Source organism: Eucalyptus grandis, chromosome 7 (genome assembly GCF_016545825.1).
Source record: "Eucalyptus grandis isolate ANBG69807.140 chromosome 7, ASM1654582v1, whole genome shotgun sequence".
Classification (NCBI taxonomy): domain Eukaryota; kingdom Viridiplantae; phylum Streptophyta; class Magnoliopsida; order Myrtales; family Myrtaceae; genus Eucalyptus; species Eucalyptus grandis.
Genome location: NC_052618.1, coordinates 21,846,207 through 21,867,284, shown reverse-complemented (window position 1 = coordinate 21,867,284; position 21,078 = coordinate 21,846,207). Strand labels below are relative to the sequence as shown.

General features: G+C 37.6%; 2 protein-coding genes across 2 annotated transcripts; both read right to left on the bottom strand.

Annotated features, from left to right (window-relative positions):
• Positions 1–2,746: 2,746 nt before the first annotated feature.
• LOC104453014 (serine carboxypeptidase-like 18) lies at positions 2,747–7,277 on the bottom strand. The gene is given in 16 exon segments (XM_010067516.3): positions 2,747–3,001; positions 3,097–3,151; positions 3,270–3,383; positions 3,501–3,619; positions 3,716–3,787; positions 3,886–3,954; positions 3,957–4,064; positions 4,202–4,282; positions 4,380–4,481; positions 4,587–4,624; positions 4,756–4,858; positions 4,959–5,081; positions 5,210–5,286; positions 5,405–5,476; positions 5,479–5,540; positions 7,123–7,277. Coding segments are annotated over 16 exon segments (1,392 nt in total). The 5' UTR covers positions 7,236–7,277; the 3' UTR covers positions 2,747–2,917.
• Positions 7,278–9,343: 2,066 nt separating this feature from the next.
• LOC104453015 (serine carboxypeptidase-like 18) lies at positions 9,344–15,137 on the bottom strand. The gene is made up of 14 exons (XM_039316514.1): positions 14,927–15,137; positions 12,956–13,092; positions 12,790–12,866; positions 12,540–12,662; positions 12,351–12,453; positions 12,189–12,226; positions 11,983–12,084; positions 11,804–11,884; positions 11,486–11,665; positions 11,258–11,329; positions 11,044–11,162; positions 10,813–10,926; positions 9,755–9,809; positions 9,344–9,660 (listed from the first exon to the last, which is right to left on the bottom strand). Exons 1-14 carry the CDS (start codon positions 15,088–15,090, stop codon positions 9,577–9,579), a joined length of 1,449 nt encoding a protein of 482 aa, XP_039172448.1. The 5' UTR covers positions 15,091–15,137; the 3' UTR covers positions 9,344–9,576.
• Positions 15,138–21,078: the final 5,941 nt, after the last annotated feature.

Below are 21,078 nucleotides of genomic sequence, written 5' to 3'. Positions count from 1 at the left end.
TATCTAGACTAAGATATTGTCCAACTCGTTTTGGGATTTAAATTAAGCCAAATCCTAATTTAAATTGGAATATTATCTTAACTGGATATACCCTAAGTTAGAATCCCATCTATCTAGAGAAAACCATCCAAATTTATTTTAATTGATTTCAAAGAAGATTATTTAGAATCAAATTAAATATGCAATCTAACTTAAAAAATGTAATGTTATCTATTAAAATCTACCCTAATCCTTTCTGCTATATATTCTAATTCTATCTACCTCTTTTTCTTTTCTTTTTTTTTTCTTTTTTCTTTTTTTATAACTTTAGATATGATAAAAAAAAAATCAAAATCAAACAAAAGATAGCATTCTCTACCCCAAATATCATCCATATCTATTAAAATTTGGAAATAAATCAACAATCATATCCGACGGCACGTAGATATGATTACTGATTTTGCGAGAGATTGCAATTCGTATTTGTCATGACCCAATCCAATGAGGGACAGCCCTCGACAAATAAGTTTAGAGGTAATTGTTTAAGCACGTTCCCAATGGCAAATCACATAAAGACTGCTCAAACAAATCATCTTTTTAAGTTCATCCAAAAGGTACATCAATCAGAACATGGGCTCTCCCAAGCCCTTTATTCACGTGATAGGAGATTGGTTTTAAATTCATTAAACATCCTAAATATTTTCTAGGAGTTGCCACTAGCCTCATATCAGGGGTTAGCTACACCTAATCGAGAAGCAAGAGGGTTAACTCGATTTCCATGGACTAGAGTTTCGGATCTGGGAACTTAGATTATGCTAACATTTATATTAGTGCCCTTTCAATACCTAATTTTTCAGGATGTTATCTAAGTGGTCATGCATACGATTTTCGTGGCAAAGGAATCTAAAATGCACTAAGTGACTATGCAACATGCTTGTAGGTAGGTTTGATATTAAAGTCTAATCTAATTCCAAGTTTATGCTAAGAAAAGCAATCAAACAAACAATGAATTGAAAAGCGGGCTTCAGATAAACACTAAATGAAACAAAGAGACTAGATAATCTAAGTGCGATAAGGAAAACTCATGATTCATCGAGTGTTTATTACAAATCCGAATGAAAAACCAGATACATGTTCAGGCATCAATTGAGGTAGAAAATGAGACCAGATTGGACATCGGCCTTGGCCTCCAACTCAGACTTGCGGCCACCGTGTCCTCCATTGACAGCCTCGTGGGAGTCCCTTTTATATTCAACCCATTCATTTCAAACACGCACTCAAGCATCAATTCAGTGAACTAAACAAGATTCAAATCATCAAACAAAAATAGCCTCAGGGTGGCCTTTGGAGTTCAAGCATTTCGACTATCCCGACCCCTAATGACTAATGTTAATGATAATCGGCCATCATTTGTATTGGCAAAATGATGATCGATGTCAATTAACCTAACACAACTCTAATTAAATCCAATAGGATGCCCAATCGATTATACACCGAACCTACTGATTCATCTAACAAAGACATGTATATGCATTAAGTAAGGCACGCATTCAGGTCATTTGACCAAGTCTCACAGACAACCAAGCAAAGGAAAGTGAACCAAGGTAGGGTCACTTATTCAGTTATTAATGAAATTCAGTTTGATTATATTTGCAATCAATCAAAGGACTAAACGACCTTCAATTTGAACAATTCAGGTGTCATTAGAAAGCTTAAGAAGTGTTCTTTAAAAGTGATGAAGATCACATTTTCTGCTTGGGTCCTGTCGATATGAAATTAATGTTTTACACCAGATGCTCTGTTTCTAACTCAATCGATCCACTTTTAGAAAAATTTGGGAAAAATATCAAATGGCTTTCAACCCATTCATTTCAAACACGCACTTAGAGAAAAACAACACTATAGTCATGTTGATGAAATGCCCGACTTATCCAATCGAAATCAGAACCTAAAAATCAGGATGTCACACCCATGGACTTGGTCTAGATAATTCAATTAAGCAAGAGCTTTCCCTACTTAAATCAGTGCAATTATAATGTAGTTTATATGGGCTTATGACAAGCTCCTAATATGCAAATGCAAATTATCAATGTTTTTGTTTATTGGTGAGGGTTGAACCTAATTCTCTATACAATGGATGACTAAATGAATCGTCAAAATTTTGGTGTCAATAGCCTAGATGACAATCTTTGGCTGTGGTCCTGATGGAATTGTGTGAAGTTGGGCAAGGAAACAGAGTGCAGTCCACAATCGTTTTTTTTTATAATTAAACATGATTCCTTACAAGTGTCTATGATGATGTCAATAGTTCATGGAGAAGGGAAGGAAATCGTTGTGCACTCGAATTAGTGTAGAGATGGAAGCTTCGGCTGGGTTTTTATAATTTGTATAGGAATTCTTATCCAAAAGGCTTGTTAACTTTTGGCTGCAGTTTGATGTGTGATGTGCATGTACTCGGGTTTATCAAACAATGTCGCGTTCTGTTTCTAGTGAGCTGCTGCTAGGTTTGTTCTCTCTCATCGACCAGCCTGGTTTGCCCCGCTCAATCACGCCTTAGCAAGCGGATTTTGTGTGGTCAATTTTTCTCCTGAGATGCGTACAAATCCGGGTGCTAAAACTTCATCGGAAAAGGGCGCCCCGGCCAGGCCGGGGGGTGTCAATCGGACTGTGGCTCTGCCTTCAACTTTAAGGCAACCAAAATGAAATCCATTTTCATGTTAAAAGAAAGACATCAGTGTCCGAGCGATGACCGCTGGTTTAAGTTCTAAATACAAATAATTGCATGTTCCTTCAGTTGATACAGAAACTGCATACTTTATGTTCCAATACATGTCTACTAGGTCATTTCGACATTGATTGGCCATAACTGGTGAATAAAGTTTTCCTCATAATTTAGGAACAGAATTTTATTCTAGCACCCACTCTTAAACGCGTAGATCTACAGAGGATGATAATGAATCCATCTGTTAAACATCTTGTAACATTCTCTGCGTTTGGATTCTGTAGGCGAGTGACCAGCTCCCTGTATTAATGACGTTAAGTTAGGGACAAGAGTACTATGATGCCAAAGACTACTCAAGGAGAAGGAAGAGGCGATATTGCAGTCTGAGTTCTTACCTTTATTGTTGCATAAGTCAATCGATATCCGCTGTGTTCGTAGTTCCTCGTGTACCTATTAAAATATGGTGGAATTGGAAGCTCTAATATTATCAAGGACGAAAAGAAAGGGACAATGGAAAAGGAAGTTCAACTGAAAAGCTTGCATTAGACGGAACACTTTCTGAGCTTACCCCGCAACTTGGCCATCTAAAAACCACGGTCGCCAATCTATATCAACCGTCAGATCAAGCCATTTTATCCACTCTTCAAGGCCGTTATGCGGTATAAACATGTCATGATCACCCCTGCAGAGAACAAGTTACTCATCACTGCTAGATTGGAGTAATTTTTCTCTTTGTTGAATTTCACATTCGCCAAAATGTTCCTACAACATTGTAATCATTGGTTTGAGTAAGTTTTACCCGAAAACTAGAACTTGCATGCCCAGATTGGTGAGATTCTTATGATAATCGAGAACACTGGTGACATCCTCGGTGTAGGCTAAGGAAATATTACACCTGAAAAATTCGCTGACGGTTCCCTAGAAATTTGACACGGTAAAATACAACTATTTGGTTAGTTCTCTCGAGAGGGAATAAATTTGAGCGAGAAGTTCATAGGCAAATTTTGTACATACCGGTCGCACGTGAAGAGCTTCTTGTACGCCTGGATAATTACCCCATATATCGGAGAGTAGATATTCGAAATACTGTTACATTCAAAGGAAGAATTGGAAAACAGATTGAGAGAGAGAGCGAGAGAGCGAGAGAGAGAGAGAGAGAGAGAGAGAGAGAGAGAGAGAGAGACCGAGCACTGATGATCGCGAAGTCTCGGTAATGAAATGAGATGATCCTTGGTGATATCTTGGAGGGACCTCCGTGCTTCTCTTGGTTTGATATTGCTATTTTGAAAGCTTCTTTCGATTTTGGTGAAATGAAAGTGCAAACAGGGTCAAGAACATTTGTTTCGCTGATCAATTCAATTAGCTGGAAATAAGACAGAACAAACAAAACATCGCCGCTCAGACTGTATGATAAATAAATTTCAAACCAGACAAGAGTTGGAGAGAAAAGAATAACTCGTCTACTTCATATGTATCCATTAAGAATGCACATTCTCTAACCTCATTGTACGCTGTCAAATCCTCACTGCAGTTCGCGTTTGTCGAATCCACAAAATTCCCACCACAATCTTTTTCTAAAGCCTGATAATGAAGGACATAATTTGATCATACCCATGACTCACACATGCTCAACTGGTGTTGTGTCAATGAGTTCACACATGATTTGTTATTCAGTTACCTGATAAAGTGCATTTGAAATGAGGGCCAACCTATGAGCAAACGGAATTCTTGCGTTTGCTTCGAGATTGGTGTCCGTGTGAGGACATGATAGTATTATTCCCTGAAAATGATTCGGCAAAGAGAAGAACAGTACATTAACATAAGATACAGTTTAAGTCAAATTTAAAAAGGGAAAAAATAAGATGAGGAGCGAGCTTTTTCATACCTTAAGATGAACATATGGTTTAAGTCCAGCTTCATTCCCTGCAAATTTTTAACAAAGAAAGTGAAAAAAAAAAAAAAATGTTTCCTTCAAAGTCCATCAATAGATGTGGAAAGGCGAAAATGTCTATGTTAATTCCATTCAATCGGGTTTATAGAAAAGAATTCATTACCTCGTAGAATTGCTGTAGCAACCATGGGAGGATATATACCAGCATAAGAATCACTACCAACAAACACTGGATTGGTCTCGAAACTTGGATGAGCCGCCAACCACTGAATCACATATATAAATTAGCATTCATTTTATACCCAAATTTTTTTTTTTTTAATATAATGATACAACCATCGCGATCCATTAAAAATTTTCACTTACATTTCTTAAGAAGGTTTGCATTTGTGCAACATTCAATAAGTCTGAGGTATTGTATGCTGATGTAGTCATCGCATAGGAGAAACCCGCTCCTACCGGTGCGTCTATGAATATAATATTGGCTGTCTGGTTATTTTAGGTGTAAAAAAGTCAGTAAGAACACAAATAGAACAACAATATTTAAATGGAATCAAAGTTCAGTAATCTGTTAAATTATCCAAAGTCAAGGGCAAATTTATGACTTCTCACTTTACCTTAGTCCAGGCATTTGGCTCATAGAGTAATGATGGGAGACCCCCAATGTAATCAGTAATATTGAATTTAAGTGGACCTGCATATCGCTTACATCAAAATACTGTATACTCACAATTGAAGATATTGGCAGCGTCGTAACGAAATAATGACAATACAATAGGAGGAATAATGAAGAAGAAGAAGAAGAAACTGACCAATCTGGTACAAGAAGGCATTCAACCCTGAACACCCAGGACCTCCATTCATGAAAAGTAGAAGAGGGTCAGCTCAGGATTCCCAGTAGATTGCACAAAGTAATAGAAGAACTCGACCTCACCAACACTTATGTACCTGCATCAACCAAGATACCCAATTAAGATCCCTGCATTTCGAAACCAAAATCACTTGTTTGTAGTCACATTAATAATCACCCAGTTTCAAGAGTGAAAGGAAGCAAACCAGTATAACTCGGCAATTCCTCAAGTCATAAGTCCAATATAATATACACCATTTAATCGGAATACAAACGCCATAAATGCCATAGCTTTTCTATGGCACTTATTTGATTGCAAGAAAGTTGTCCAAAACATTTTAAATTTATTGTACATAAACCAGTTAAATTCTAAACCTTTTAATTTTAACAATTTAGCCTCAATTTTTTTTTTTTTTTTATGATTTGCCAATTTAATCTTAAACATTTTGACGATTTGCTAGTGTAGTCGTTCTAGCTAAATATCCAAATAACAGGTGTATGACTAAGTTACCAAATCTTCAAAAAGTTTAAGACTATATTGACATAAAAATAAAGTTTTAGAACTAAATTAACAAATCATCAAAAGGTTTAGAACTAAATTAGTATAATTGAAAGGTTTATTTATGAAATGACTGTCACGCAATAGGTTAAGGAATTTTTGGACAATTATCCCTTTAAGTGCGTGTCACAACTTTTCAATCGATTACTTGAATGCATTAATTGAGCGCAATGACTTTTAAAAAATTCACACAAATGTCATGTCGTATTGGATTTCTGTCGCCTGTGGTGATTTAGAAGTTATAATACTTAAGTAATCAATTGAAAAGTTCTCCCTCAACCATTCTCGTTGCATCTATAGGGGGAAATTACTAAAAAAGTCTTAAACCTATTGCAATTGTCCAAATTCAGGCCTAATTCTTTTTTTTTTTGGCCAATTTAATCCTAAACCTTTTGCAATTTTGCCATCCGCCCAAAATTGACCGATCGGCACCTCACGACGTGGAGGCTAACCGTCCTAAGTGAAAGCTAACATGGCAATTTTTAAATAATTTTTATTTTTATTTTTGAATTTTTGGATTTTTTTCTACCTTCTCCTTCCTCTGACTGGTCGGCGCTCGCCCAGGTGAGGGCTGGCGATCGGCCTCCGGCCAATGGCAAGGCTGGCCTCGCCGTCGCTAGGCGAGGCCCCGCCAAATTTGGTGAGGCTGACCTTGCCGGCCTCACCGGCCAGAGGAAAGAGAAGGTAGGGAAAAAAAATTGCCATGTCGCTTTCATCGAACAACGGTGTCCATGTTAGTCTGACCGGCCAATTTTGGCCTGGATAAACTAAAGCACAATTGTAAAAGATTTAGGACTAAATTGGCAAAAAAAAAAAATTATGACTGAATTGACACAATTACAATAGGTTTATAACTTTTTGGTAATTCTCCCAACCGATACCCATGAAAAGAGCATCAACTTATCAGAAATCAATCACCTATGTCATCTATGGTGCCACAGGGACACCGTGCCCTCCGTTTGTGGGCTGTTGTAAAGTGGCTCATTTCCGTCGTGGTCAAATAAGAATTGTTGCAAAATTGCATTAAGTGAAGGATGGCTTCTTTTTCTTTTTTTTTTTCTTTTGCAACCCGCTGCGGCAGGGAAGGGGAAGAGAGATGGCATGAAAGAATCCAAACTGACCCGGTTTCGAGCTTAAAAGGAAGTCTACCAGGATACCCAGGAAGTGTCTGCACTATGTATTGAGGTGAAGCAGCTGAGGCAGACAATAGCACGGCCAAAATAGGGACCCACATCCTCTCAATACTTTGGCTTCTTCTTGAATTTGACATTGCCTTTTGCCTTGCCTCTCTCTCTCTCGCGCGCGGGCGTTTCTGCTTCCACTTTGGTGCCAATGACACCCCCCCTCTTCCCTCTCGTTACTGTTATGTGGAGCAGAGCTAGCCATTGACTTTTAGGTAGATTGATAGGTGATTGAAGATTTTACATTTTGCGCTATGACCCTCTGTACCATTGATTGTGGGGTCTAATGTGGTTGCACCCAAGCGACTTAATGTCAGTTTTCCAGACGTCATATAAATATGGACCCCTATTAAATGACTTGACATCCAATCAGACAGAAGAATGGTAAAAAGAGATGGTTGGTGTTGAAGGTGAGTTAAGAGACCAACTGATCCCACACCTAACTTTCAATTCATTTGAACACCCTCATGATACCTAAATTTTTTCACCCAAAAGTATGTCTTGCACTTCACATAAAATGGTTATTTGAATCTGTTAAAGAAAAATCCATATTGCATGGCTTTGCGTTTGCATTTTCCACATTTAGAAATCATTAACATTGCTTTTCGAGAATAGCGTGTCTGCATTGAGTATTGCCTTAGGCGAGATTGCGAATTTCTTTAATCCAACCTGTTATGCAACCTGCCCCAGAATTTTGTATAACGAATTTCGACAGGAATTCTAGATTATTTTGCCTCGTGTATATTGGATTAGTAACAAGTTCCTCAGAGAACTCCCATAGTCTCCTTGCTGCAATCTCAACTTTACTTTGACATATTACTTTCAAAGGTGGCAGGGCAAAAGCTCGTCATAATCTATTCAAAGCCATGAGACCAGCTATCAGATGTTCCTGCGGTCACATTCTTCAAGAGGACTGGATCGAAGCATGGGCAAAAGCGAAAGGCATCGGCAGCGAAGCTAGAAATGTAATATATGGGTCAGCTCAGCCCATGTTCTTAAAGCACAGCCCATTTTATTCTCCCTTTATCAAATTTGTGCGTGAGCGTGGGCCGCGGTGGACCGAACAAGAAAAGAGAAAAAGGAGAAGAGAGTATGTTCGTCCGTGAAGAGAAGAAAAAGAGGGAAGAAGAGAGAAGGAAAAATTTTCATGTGTAGCTGATTCGAACATCTTGACTAGCCAAATCAACTACAAATCGCAATCCCTTGATAATTGCACACCACTCCTCATATTAGTCTACTTGGTTAGGACACCGTCTATATATCGGTTTATGAATCTATGACCCTGTCTATTCCATGAAAACACACATTAGTATCGTTTGTTTATCTTATCATCTTCAGAACAACATTGGAAATTTTCCTATCAGAAAAGATCACGTTTGATGTACCTGCCAATGGAATGAAATCCAAAAAATTGTCTAAATGTCGGTTCCGATGATTTGGTATTCAACCGTCAAAGGGGCATCTGTAAAAGAGTAAACCCAGTGCAACTGTCAAGTAGTAGAGTGAGAAGTCCATAAGCAACTGATAGTGGCAATTGTGGAGAAGAGAAGGAGCACAACCTTCAAAGTAATGGAGCCATTTATTTCTAGGTAACCATTGATAAGAACTGCTAGATTGTAGAAGTTAGGCAGGAGATGTTTGATTTTTCTGAAATTGATATTAAAGGTGGATAGTGGCTATAAATGTTCCAATTAATAGAAGGTACCGCTAATCAATCAAATAATCCAACTGTTCAATTTACTTTCGGTTTACCTTTACATTCTAGTATCTTTTATATGGCTGGACACAATCAACCTCAGTCTCAGTACTTTCATTTTCTGGTCATTTATGTTTCCTATCCAAGAATCAACATAGGACCCTTCACAACCTTTATCAATTCACTCATTGATCCACACTTGAATGGTATTTCATCAACACTCTTAGGCAAAATATCTCCCCATGTTTTTGCTGTCCGCAATCCAAGTAAACTCGTGAAAGGCAAGTTAGCTATTTTCTGGTTTTTGACGTGTCATGCATATCAACTGTGGTTTATCAACGTTCTCCTCTCACGTACAGTTTCTTTCTGGTGTGTTGTAAGGGGAAATTCTTGCCAGAACCCTGGTAATTACCGCCGTTGAATTTCGTGGGAGCCGCAGGATCTGCTGTATGATCACATCAATTATGACAAGACTAAATAACTTGTTTATTTAGGTTTTGCTGATAGTCGAGGGACAACGAGTTTATTCCATAACCAACTTTTAAACCCGTGGATCTACAGCAGACTGAAATAAATCCCTCCAGGAAACATCTCACAACATAACATTCTACACGCTAGCGGCCAGACACCACATCCCTGTTTCAATAAAGCAGCAGAGGATAGTAATGAATCTTGGAGCCACACTTAAACGTCTGGATCTACAGAGGATAGTAGTGAATCCATCTATGAAACATCTCGTAACATTCTCTGCGTTTGTATTCTGGAGGCGAGTGACCAGCTCCCTGTATCAATGGCGTTAAGAGAGGGACGAGAGTATTATGACACCAAAGACCACGCAGAGAAGGAAGAGGCGGCATTGAAGTCTTAAGTTCTTACCTTTATTGTTGCATAAGTCAATCGATATCCGCTGTCTGTATACTTCCTCGTGTACCTATTAAAACATGGTGAAATCGGAAGCTCTTAAATTGTCGAGGACAAAATGAAGGTAGAATTGAAAAGTAAGTTCAACAGAAAGTTTTCAACAGAAAGTTTTCAAGAGACCGGAAAATGTCATAAACACAACCAATTATGTTGTAAACCTTTTAATTGTATCAGTTCAAACCTAAATCTATTGACAATTAGTCAATTTAATCTTAAAGCCTTTAATGAATTGTTAATGCAGTCCTTCTAGCTAATTTAGGTAGGAAATTGCTGATGTGTTGATCTAATCAGTGCCAACCGCTCTATGACGTGCGATCGAGTTGACATTAATAATTTTTTTATTTAAAAAAATTTTATTTATTTTTCATTTTATTTATTTTTTTTAATTTTTTTCTTTAATATGCTAGCGTAGGCAAGGGCCACAAAACCATTGCTGTCACAGTCTCTATGGTCAACAAGGGCATCCCAAGCCCTTGTGTGCATGAGCGAGCCCTCTCTATGGTCAACAAGGGCATCACAAGCCCTCACCCAAGCCCTTGCTATAGCCACAACGAGGGCTCATGAGCCCTCACCAGCCATAGTGAGGCCTTGCCAGGGGGCAGGTGTCGCCAACCATTGTTCAAAGGTTGGCCCTTGAGCTAGAAAAGAAAAAAAAATGAAAAAAAAAATTATAATGAATATGAAAAAAATTGAAAATTAAATAATTATTTATGTCTACACCAACTATACCTTGTAGGATAGCGGGGGTTGATTGGGCTGCCATGTCAACTATTTTGGACCAAAATTAGACGAAAAGATTATATTGACAATTTGCTAAAAGATTTAGAATTAAATTTACAAATCATTAAAATGTTTAGAATTACAATTTGAAATTTAAGGACTAAATTAGCTACCGTACAATAGGTTTAAGATAGAGTTAGAACAATTAAAAGGCTTAGAATTGGATTAATTGCCATGCAATAGATTTAGGACTTTTTGAACAATTTTCTCGACCAAGTTCTTTGTAAGCTTACCCTGCAACTTGACCATCTACAAACCATGGTCTCCAATCTATATCCACAGTCAAATCAAGCCACTTTATCCACTCCTCGATACCGTTATGCGGAATAACAAAGTCATGATCACCACTGCAAAGAACCAGTTACTCATCACTACTCTAGTGAAGTAAATTTTCTTTCTGTTGAATTTCACATTCGCCAAAATGTTCCGACAAGATTATAATTATTGGTTTTAGTAGTTTGTACCTGAAAACTAGAACTTGCATGCCCAGACTAGTGAGATTCTTATGATAATCGAGAACATTGTCGACATCTTCAGTGTAGGCCAAGGAGATATTACACCTGAAAAATTCGCTAACAGTTCCCTGCAAATGGACATGATAACATACAACTATTTGGTTAGTTTTCTCCTGAGGGAAACAAATTTGAAAGAGGAATTCATGGCAAATCATGTACATACTGGTCGAACATGAAGAGCATCTTGCACGCCTGGATAATTGCCCCATATAACGACAAGTAGATATTCAATATTCTGTCACATTCAATGAAATAATTAGAGAACATACTTAGATAGATAGATAGATAGATAGATAGATAGAGAGAGAGAGAGAGAGAGAGAGAGAGAGAGAGAGAGAGAGAGAGAGAGAGAGAGAGAGAGAGAGAGAGAGAGAGAGAGAGAGAGAGAGACCCTGCACCAAAGATCGTGAGGCCTCGGCAGCGACACAAGATAATCCTTGGTGAACTCTTGGAGGGACCTACTGTGCTTTTCTTGGTTTGATATAGCTAATTTGAAAGCTTCTTTCGATTTTGGTGAAAGGTGAGCACAATCAGGGTCAAGAACATTTTTTTTGTTGATTAATTCAACTAGCTGGAAATAAGAAAGAAAGAACCAATCATCTCTACTCAAACTTTATGTTCAACAAAATCTCAAACCAAAAAGGAGCTTGGTTAGAAAAAAGAACAGGTCCGCTTCAAAAGTAACCCTTCAAATAGCACATTCTCTAACCTCGTCATACGCTGCTAGATCCTCTGTGCAGTTCGCATTTGTCGAATCCACAAATTCCCCACCACAATCCATTTCTAAAGCCTAATAATGAAAGATAAAAAATTGATCATACCCAGTACTTACAAATGCTCAACTACTCTTCTGTCAATGAGTTCACACATGATTGGTTATTCAATCACCTGATAAAGTGCATCTGAAATAAGGGCCAACCTATAAGCAAATGGAATTTTTGAGTTTGCTTCAAGATGGCTGTCCGTCTTGGGACATGATAGTATCATTCCCTGAAAATGATTCGACATAGAGAAGAACAGTACATTAACATAAGATGCAGTTTATGTCAAATTTAAGAAGGAAAAATTAAGATGAAGAGCAAGCTTTTGCATACCTTAAGGTGGACGTATGGTTTAAGTCCAGCTTTATTCCCTACATAATTACAACAAGAAAAGAGAAAAAAAATGTGTACTTGATAATTTATCAATAAATGGGGAAGGGCGATAACATGCATGCTTATCCCATTCATTCAGGTTTATAAAAAAGAATTTCTTACCTTGTAGAATTGCCGTTGCAAGCATGGGATTGTATATACCAGCATAAGAATCGCTACCAATAAATACCGGATTGGTTTCGAAATTTGGATGAGCCACCAACCACTGCATTGCATATATAAATAAACATTCATTTCCCACCCTTTTTTTTTCTGATATAACCACCGTGGTCTGCGAAGAATTCCACTCACATTTCTTAAGAAGGTCTGCATCTGTGCAGTATTCAATGTGTCTGTGGAATTGTACGCCGACGCTGTCGTCGCATAAGAGAAACCCGCGCCGACTGGTGCATCTATGAATATAATGTTGGCTGTCTAATAATTTTGCGGGTTGAAAAGTCAGTATGAAGTCAATAAGAGGACAATATTTCGATTAAATTGAGGTTCAGCAATTTGTTAAATAATCAGAAATCAAGGGCAAATATATTACTTCTCGCATTACCTTAGTCCACGCATCTGGCTCGTAGATTAACGACGGCAAACCCCCAGTGTAATCGGTAATATTGAATTTAAGCGGACCTGCATATTGCAGACATCAAAATACTACATGTTAACACCTACTTGAATAGTGGTAACATAATAGGAGGAAAAATGAAGAAGAAACTGACCGATCTGGAACAAGAAGGCATTCAAACCCGAACACCCGGGACCTCCATTCATGAAAAAAAGAAGAGGATCAGCTCCAGGATTTCCGGTAGACTGCACAAAGTAGTAGAAGAACTCGACCTCGCCAACGCTTATGTACCTGCATCTACCAAAATACCCAATTAACATCACATAAAATGTCAAATGCATCCCTGCATTTCAGGACCAATTTTACTTGTAGTACAGTCACATTACACCCATGTAATAAATCAAATCCATAACATCACATAAAATGTCAAATGCATCCCTGCATTTCAGGACCAATTTTACTTGTAGTACAGTCACATTACACCCATGTAATAAATCAAATCCATCCCTTTGATTCCCCATACAATGTAACTATAGATGAACTTAGTAGCTTGAAGCACGCTTGTTGACACTAATTATGAAGGTAGCTTTAGAATTTGATAATAGGAGTATAATGTATTTCCAAAAAAAAAAAAAAAAAAAATCTAGCTAAAGATATTATTTCTTTGTCAGTTTGGTTAAAGTAGACCCGTTAAACGGGTGGGTGGGTCGGGTTTGGGTCGGGTCATAAATGGTCCGACCCAAATCGACCCATTTAACCCGTTTATGACCCGTTTATTGCAATGCAAAAATTTTGACACATACCCAACCCGACCCATATCTAACCCATACCCGACCCATTTAATTAAACTTAATTTATTATATATATAGATATATATTTAAAAAAATGGTATTACTAAAATAATTTTATACAACACAAATTTAATGGGCAATTTTTATAATTTTTAAAATAATTAATTTAAAAATCGAATTTTAATTATTTTATTTTTTAAATATAACTTTTCTTTTTCTTTTTTTTTTTCTTTTTCTTTCTTCTTTCTTCTTCTTCTTCTTCTTCTTTTCTTTGGCCAGCCGCCACGGCCACGACGACAGCCGGCGGCCGGCCACAGGCAAGCCTCGAGCTCGCCTAGCTCGCCGACGCGGCGAGCTCGAGGCTCGCCAGATCTGGCGAGCTCGAGCTCGCCCGATGCGGCAAGCTCGAGTCTCGCCGGGCGAGGCTTGCGCCTCGCCTCGCGGCGATCCGCCCTAAGGATCTCGAGACTCGAGCTCGCCGGCGTCGGGCGAGCTCGAGCTCGCCGGATCTAGCGACCTCGAGCTCGCCCGGCGGCGGGCCTCCGCCGATCGGCAACCTCAAGGCTCGCTTGGCCGGTCGCCGGCCATTGCCATGCCGGCGACCGGAGGAAGAGGAAAGAAAAAAGAAGAAAGAAAAATATAAAAAGAAAAGAAAAATAAATAGTTGCACAACCCATCTTTAGACTTTAATGGGTTTGTAAATAGGTCTTAAATGGGTACCCATTTAAGACCCATTTATTTTAGTTCTTTTATTTTTAAAACCCATCAGGGTACCTTATTTCTCAAGGCCTGACCCATTAACGACCCATTTATGCTTAAATGGGTCCATAAATGGGTTGCACAACCCATTTAACACCTCTAGGTTAAAGTAACTAATGAGGGATAAGCGAATGAATGGAAGCCAAAGTGTCAGGGGTAAGTATGTTCTTATCAGCGAATTTTGGCAAAATAGAAGAAAAAGATGGAAATAAAAAGAGGAGAAAAGATAAGTGCTTATCAGAACTCAGAATTGCTTTACCTACCAAATACCAGGAAGTCAGAACTCCAATATAATGGCAAAAATAGATGAGCTTGTGAGAATATGCAACATTTAATCCTGACAGCAACTATTGAACCATCACCTTTGAAAAGATGAGTATGTACATATCAGAAATCAATCACATACTCCCATGGTGTCACTGGGGCACCATGCCCTCTGTTCGTGGACCGTTGTACACAGGTTGTTTTCATCGCAATAAAAAGTGTCGGAAATTGCAATGCATGAAGAAATCTAGTTCAAATCACTGTCAAAGAGAGAGAGAGGAGAGAAATGACATGAAAGAATCCGAACTGACCCGGTTTCGAGCTTAAAAGGAAGTCTCCCAGGAAAACCAGGAAGCGTCTCCACAATGTACTGAGATGAGGCAACTGAGGCAGACACCAGCACGAGCAGAATGCACACCCATTTCTTCTCAATGCCTTGGCTTCTTGAATTCAACATTGCCTTTTGCCTTGCCATCCTCTCTCTCTCTCTCTCTCTCTCTCTCTCTCTCTCTCTCTCTCTCTAGTTTCTTTTCTTCTAGTTTCTGCTTTCACTTTGTTGCCGATGATCCTCCCCAAGCCACATAATAAATGTAACAACTAACTTGAGGGGACCACTGGAGGAGTTATATGACCCTGCTGGCTATGACAGCTATTGTCACCCAACTCTCCAAATCTAACATTCCATCCGATGCGCTGCAAACTCAAACGTGGAAATAAGAGAGTGAATTTGCCAAAGTGTCAGTTCCCATGTTGACAGATGCTAAAAGGAGTCTTATCGTTTGACGCTCACACACATATCGAGTCCGATATTCGCCTCATTTGGATATATTTGAAGTCACTTTCATCTTTTTTTATCTCTTCTTTTCTCGTAGGAGTTGGAATTTGAGTTCTGGTATGAGTTTTGCGCTAGAAATCATATAAAACACACAAATTCAATATACATAAAGTCATCCAGAATTTTTTCTCCCAATTTTTCGCAACCTTGAAGCGTATCACTTTTCATTTGAAAATTCTCTAGGAGCAACAAAGGGTGCGAATGGTAACGTTTCGTTCTTTTTTGTTGGGGAATGTAAATAAAAAAAGTGTTTCTGTTCCCGGGGAACAATTTTTGAACAAAAGAACGCGTTTTGGTAATGTTTGTTCCGAGAATAAAAATTAATAGAAACACGTTTGGTAAATTTTATTCTTTTTTGTTTCTTTTAATTTTTTAAACATTTTTATTTTATTTTTCATTTTTTCCTTTCTTTTTATTTTTTCTTTTTTCAGCCGGTCACCGGCCTCCGGCGACCGGCCGATGGGGCCGGCAGCCTCGCCCAGCCATGGCGAGGCCAAGCCTCGCCGTGGTTGGGCGAGGCTCGGCCTCACCAAGGGCCGGCGAGGTCGCCAACCCTCGACGGCGTCGCCGGCCCTCGACTGATGCGTGATGGGGTGAGTGATTCAAGAACGGTTCTGAGTTGGTCGATGGAGCTACGTTGGATGCACCCGCATCATCGACGGCCGGTCGCTGGCCATGGCCGAGGCTGGCGACCGGCCAAAGAAAAAAAGAAGAAAAAAAGAAGAAGAAAAGAAGAAGAAAAGAGAAGAGAGAGAAGAAGCGTTTCTTCAAAATTGTTTCTGGAACGAGAAGCAACTTTTTGTGTTTCTTTTTTTGCTCCAATTTTGTTCGGGAACAAAAAAAAAAAAACAGAAACGCAACTAAACGCGTTTATGTTCTTTTTTTGTTCCCTGGAACAGAAAAACAAAAAATCTGTTCCAGGAACAGAAATGAGAAGTGTTACCATGCAGGGCCAAAAATTACTTTGCTAAAGCCAAAACTAACAAGCCCTTAAAATCACGATCAGTTTATATCTTATCGATTTTTGATTAATTTAATTTAAGCTTTAACTCTAACATATACCAACATCTTTTCTTTCCCATAGCAACACTACCCATTTGGTTAATGTTGGTAATGCTGAATAACAAGTGATTTTATGGATTCACCACTAAAAGCTAACAATTCAATAATAAAAGCATCAAGTCACAATTCGACATCTATTACTTGTCATAATTGAGAAAAGTACCCAAAAAAAAAAAAATTATAAACCTATGGCGTTGGTATTAACTCATTCATAAACATTTTGACCAATTTAATCATAAATATTTTCATATCGATATCAATTCAGTCCACCCAATTAATTTTAGCAGTTTGGTACTAACGTAGATGTTGATCGACTGACTGGTGAATGCTAACATGGCAATTTTTAATTAATTCTATATTTTTTGAATTTTTTTTAAATATCTTTCTTTTTCTTTTTATTTTTTCTTTTCCTTTTGTTTTCCCTCTTCTTCCTTTTGGCCTTCTTCTCCCAGCAATGGCTAGAGGCTTGCACAATGGCCAAAGCCTTGTTGGCCACTGGGCAAGGCTAGGCAAGGGCCACAGCCATCGCTAGAGCCTCATCGGCCACTACAAGAAGAAGCCAAAGGAGGAAAAAGAGGAGAAAGAAAAGGAAAAAGAAAAAGAAAAAAATTAATAAAAAGATTTCAAAAAAAAAATATAAAATGATTTAAGAAATGCCACATCAGCATTCACTAGCCAACTGACGTCCACATCAGTGTTGACCTAAAAAATTGGTCAAATAGACTGAATTTATATCAATGTAAAAAGATTTAGGACTAAATGAATCAAATTAAAATGTTTAAGACTAAATTAGTATCAATATCATAAGTTTAGGACTTTTTTGTACTCTTCCCTGTCATAATTTGATAGTTTCAAAATACCAAATGCAGGATGAACTCAAGCCTTGAAGGGATAACCAATATAGAGAAAGCATGAAGAAGACGAAGAGGAGGAGAAAAACAAAGGTAAGAGAACTAATAAAGGAAACAATGCACACGACCATGGAGCAGCCGTTCGGTGATAACCTTTGCATTCTAGGTTAGAGAACCATTAAATTCTAACAACATGATATATGAAGAGAGATAACGCAAAGGGTAAGGTCTCTTTTGGCATATATGATAAGTGCCTCTAGTACATGTAGTATCTGCTTCATGATCAGTTGCCTCCTCATTTCATAGTTGGTTACGATATGCATTTTTAAAGGGATAATCAATGTTAAAAGTGGATATGATTAACTAGATTATTTGGAAAAATTATAAGAAGAGATGATGTCCCCAACTCACAAAAAAAAAAAAATTATTAATCGGAATCTCGAGTGATCTTTTTGGAAAAATTACCAAAAAAATTTTAAACCTAATGTTGTGTCAATTCAATCATAAACATTTTTTCTTGATCAATTGAGTTATAAACCTTTTGCATTTGTGTTAATTCAATTCATTTGGCCAATTTTAATCAAAAATTGCTGACTTGGACGTCGATCATCCTACGTGGCACAACTAAAGATAATGTGAACAATTTTTAATGTTATTTATTTTTTTAAAATTTTCTTTTCTTTTCTTTTCTTTCTCTTTTTTTTTTTTCCTAGTCCTTATGCCTCGATGATTGGCCAGAGGCGAGAGTTGGTAAGGTCTACCTTACTAGCCACTAGTGAAGCTCACCCCCATTGGCCACAAGCCAGGGCAAGCCTTACCTAACCCTAGTAAAGCAAGACTCACTTGATCTGGCAAGGTAGAGCATAACTAAGTGCCCTTGCCAATGACTAGGCGAGACTCGACCTTGTCGGATTTAGCGAGGTCAAGCCCTCACCATCACTAGGTGAGGTTGACCTCATTGGCCACTAGTGATATTGAGCCTTGCCCAATCATGGCGAGACTAGCCTCGCCCAACGACAGTGAAATTTGCCTTGTCAAGGGCGAGCAAGCTTCACTAAAGGCTGATGAGGTTAACCTTGCTAACCCTTGCCTTTGGTTGATTGCCAAAGTCCAACGATCAACTAGAGGAAGAAGGTAAGGGAAAAAAAAAAAAAGTGAATAAGTGCATTAGATATCTTAAAACTTGTCACAAAAAGTGCACTCGAGTCTTAAAATTTAAAAAAAAAAATGCAATTAAGTTCTAAAACTTGTAACAAAAACATAATTAAGTCTTAAAACTTTCAAAAAGTACAATCAAATTCTAAAACTTGTCATGAAAGTATAATCGAGCCCTAAAATTTTTAAAAAGTGCTATCAAAAGAATGACTTGATTTGATATATTTGACAAGTTTTTTTACTTAATTAGGACTCGATTATACTTTTGTAACAAGTTTTAGGACTTAATTGTACTAAATTGAACTTTGTTGACAAGTTTTAGGATTTTCAATGCACTTATCCAAAAAAAAAAAAAAAAAAAAAAAATATATAAATAAATAAACTCACAAAATTAAAATATTATTAAAAATTATCTATATCGATCGGCCGCGCCACATAGGATGCCTAACATCCATGTTAATGTTCTAATTAAAATTGGTCGGATAAACTGAATTGGAACAAATACAAAATATTTAAGACTCAATTAGCAAAAGAAAAGTTTAGGATTGAATTGGCATAATTGCAATGAGTTTATGACTTCTTTGGTAATTTTTTCAATCTTTTTAAATATTTTTTATTGATGAAGCATTTTTGCATTAATTGACTATTTAAATATGCATAATCATTGTTGATTTTTTTTAATTTGATATTTCTCTTATTGAGGTTGTTTTTCCTTTTTAATCAACTGTGCTTTTTATTACAATATGTTGCTTAGTTCTATTAATATATTCATCATGTATTTATTAGGTCATATTATTATTGATATTTATTTTTCTAATATTAATGTCGTGTTAATTTAGTTTTCTCTACTTTCTTAACTTTTTCGTTTTTATATAGAAATTAAAGGTAAAAGAGAGATTTCCTTCGAAAAATGATATGAAAATACATTATAACCCTTACAAATCACGTGCATTGTCCATGCTTGGAAAGAATAAGGAAAGACTAATCCATTCGTTTCATGAAAAATATGGCATTTCCAAAAATTATTTTCCAAAAAGTCATTTTTAGGAAAATAATCATATTTTCCGATGTTTGGGTGAAATTTAAAAATAAATATACTATTTTTCGCTGTTCAAGAAGGAGCATCTTTTCCTCCATGGATTCCTTTTCAAAAAAATTATTTTTTTTTAAATTGATTTTCAAATTTTTTTACTTTTTCCTTTTCTTTTCTTTTTTTCCTTCTTCTTCCTTGGTCTTAGCTAGTCGACCATGGTGACCATCGCAATTTGGCGAATTGCAATCTCGTCACAAGCCGGTGAGGCTCAAGCTCACTAGACTTCGGCGAAGTTAAGCCTCGCCGGATCGCACAAGGCCTAAGCTCGCCCAAGGCCGGCAAGCTCGGCTTCACTAGAATGGACAAAGCGAGCCTTGCCGTAGTGGCAAGGCTCGACTTCACTAGAGTCAAGTGAGCCCAAGCTTCAACAGCCAATGGCAAGGTTGGAGCTCGCCTAAGGTTGATCACCGGCCATCATGATGGGTAGCAATCGACCAAGGCCAAGGAAGAAGAAGGGAAAAAAAGAAAAAGAAAAAATAATTTAAAACTCGTTTTTTTAGATATATAAAAAGAAAAGAAAAGGCATTAAAGGAAAATGTGTTTGATGAAAGAAATTGAGGTGAAAGAAGATATGGAAAATGTTTTCCCCTATTTAAAAAGTGGAAAACATTTTCCCTTTTAGAAGATTTTTTTCCCACTGATGGAAAGTATTTTACCCAATCAAATCATTTTTTGTGAAATGAATATTGGAAAATTTAAAAAAGTTTTTCCGAAAATTATTTTCCATAAAATGAACGGAACATAACATATATAACAAAATGAAACTTTAGAGGGTAATGTGTAACAATCGAAGTATAGGGGCAAAAATATATTGTCCACGAAGTTTAAGGGAAGTCTTTAGTAATTTCCCCTTTTTCCTCCTTTTTCAATCCAAAGCTCCTACAGGCTTCTTATATATCATGTTTTAATGAGTGCACACGGAAGTATTCAAGTAGCGGATATCAATAGACTTATTCCTCCTTTTAAGGTAAGGAATATCCGTTGCCCTTTTACAGCGGGCTGCTGGTCACTCACCTGCAGAGCACAAACCCAAAGAATGTTTTGCATCACAGATGTATTTATAATATCCCCTGTATATATATCCACAGGTGCATTCAAATTTGGAAAGGGGAATATGATTTTTGCTCGAAAAGTTGCGCACAGACGAATGAATGTTCTTTCGATGCTGATGAAGAATCTGCACCAACACAGAATTGCTCGCATATTTGCAACAAGATCAATGTCTCCAACAGTTGTGGCTTTTTACAGCTGTATTTGATGATAATATTACATTTCTGAGATTCCATCTGCAAGTGCAGTTCATGCACTTATGTCGAAGGAATAGGGCGGTGATGGGTGACTGGTAGAGATGAAGCAAGTTACCTCACCCCTGGCTCTCCCTCCCGATCTTTTGGATGCATGAGGGCATGTCTACTGGGCCATCCTTGCTGGTGATAGGAGGGTTCAATTTTAGCTGAAGGCATGCTG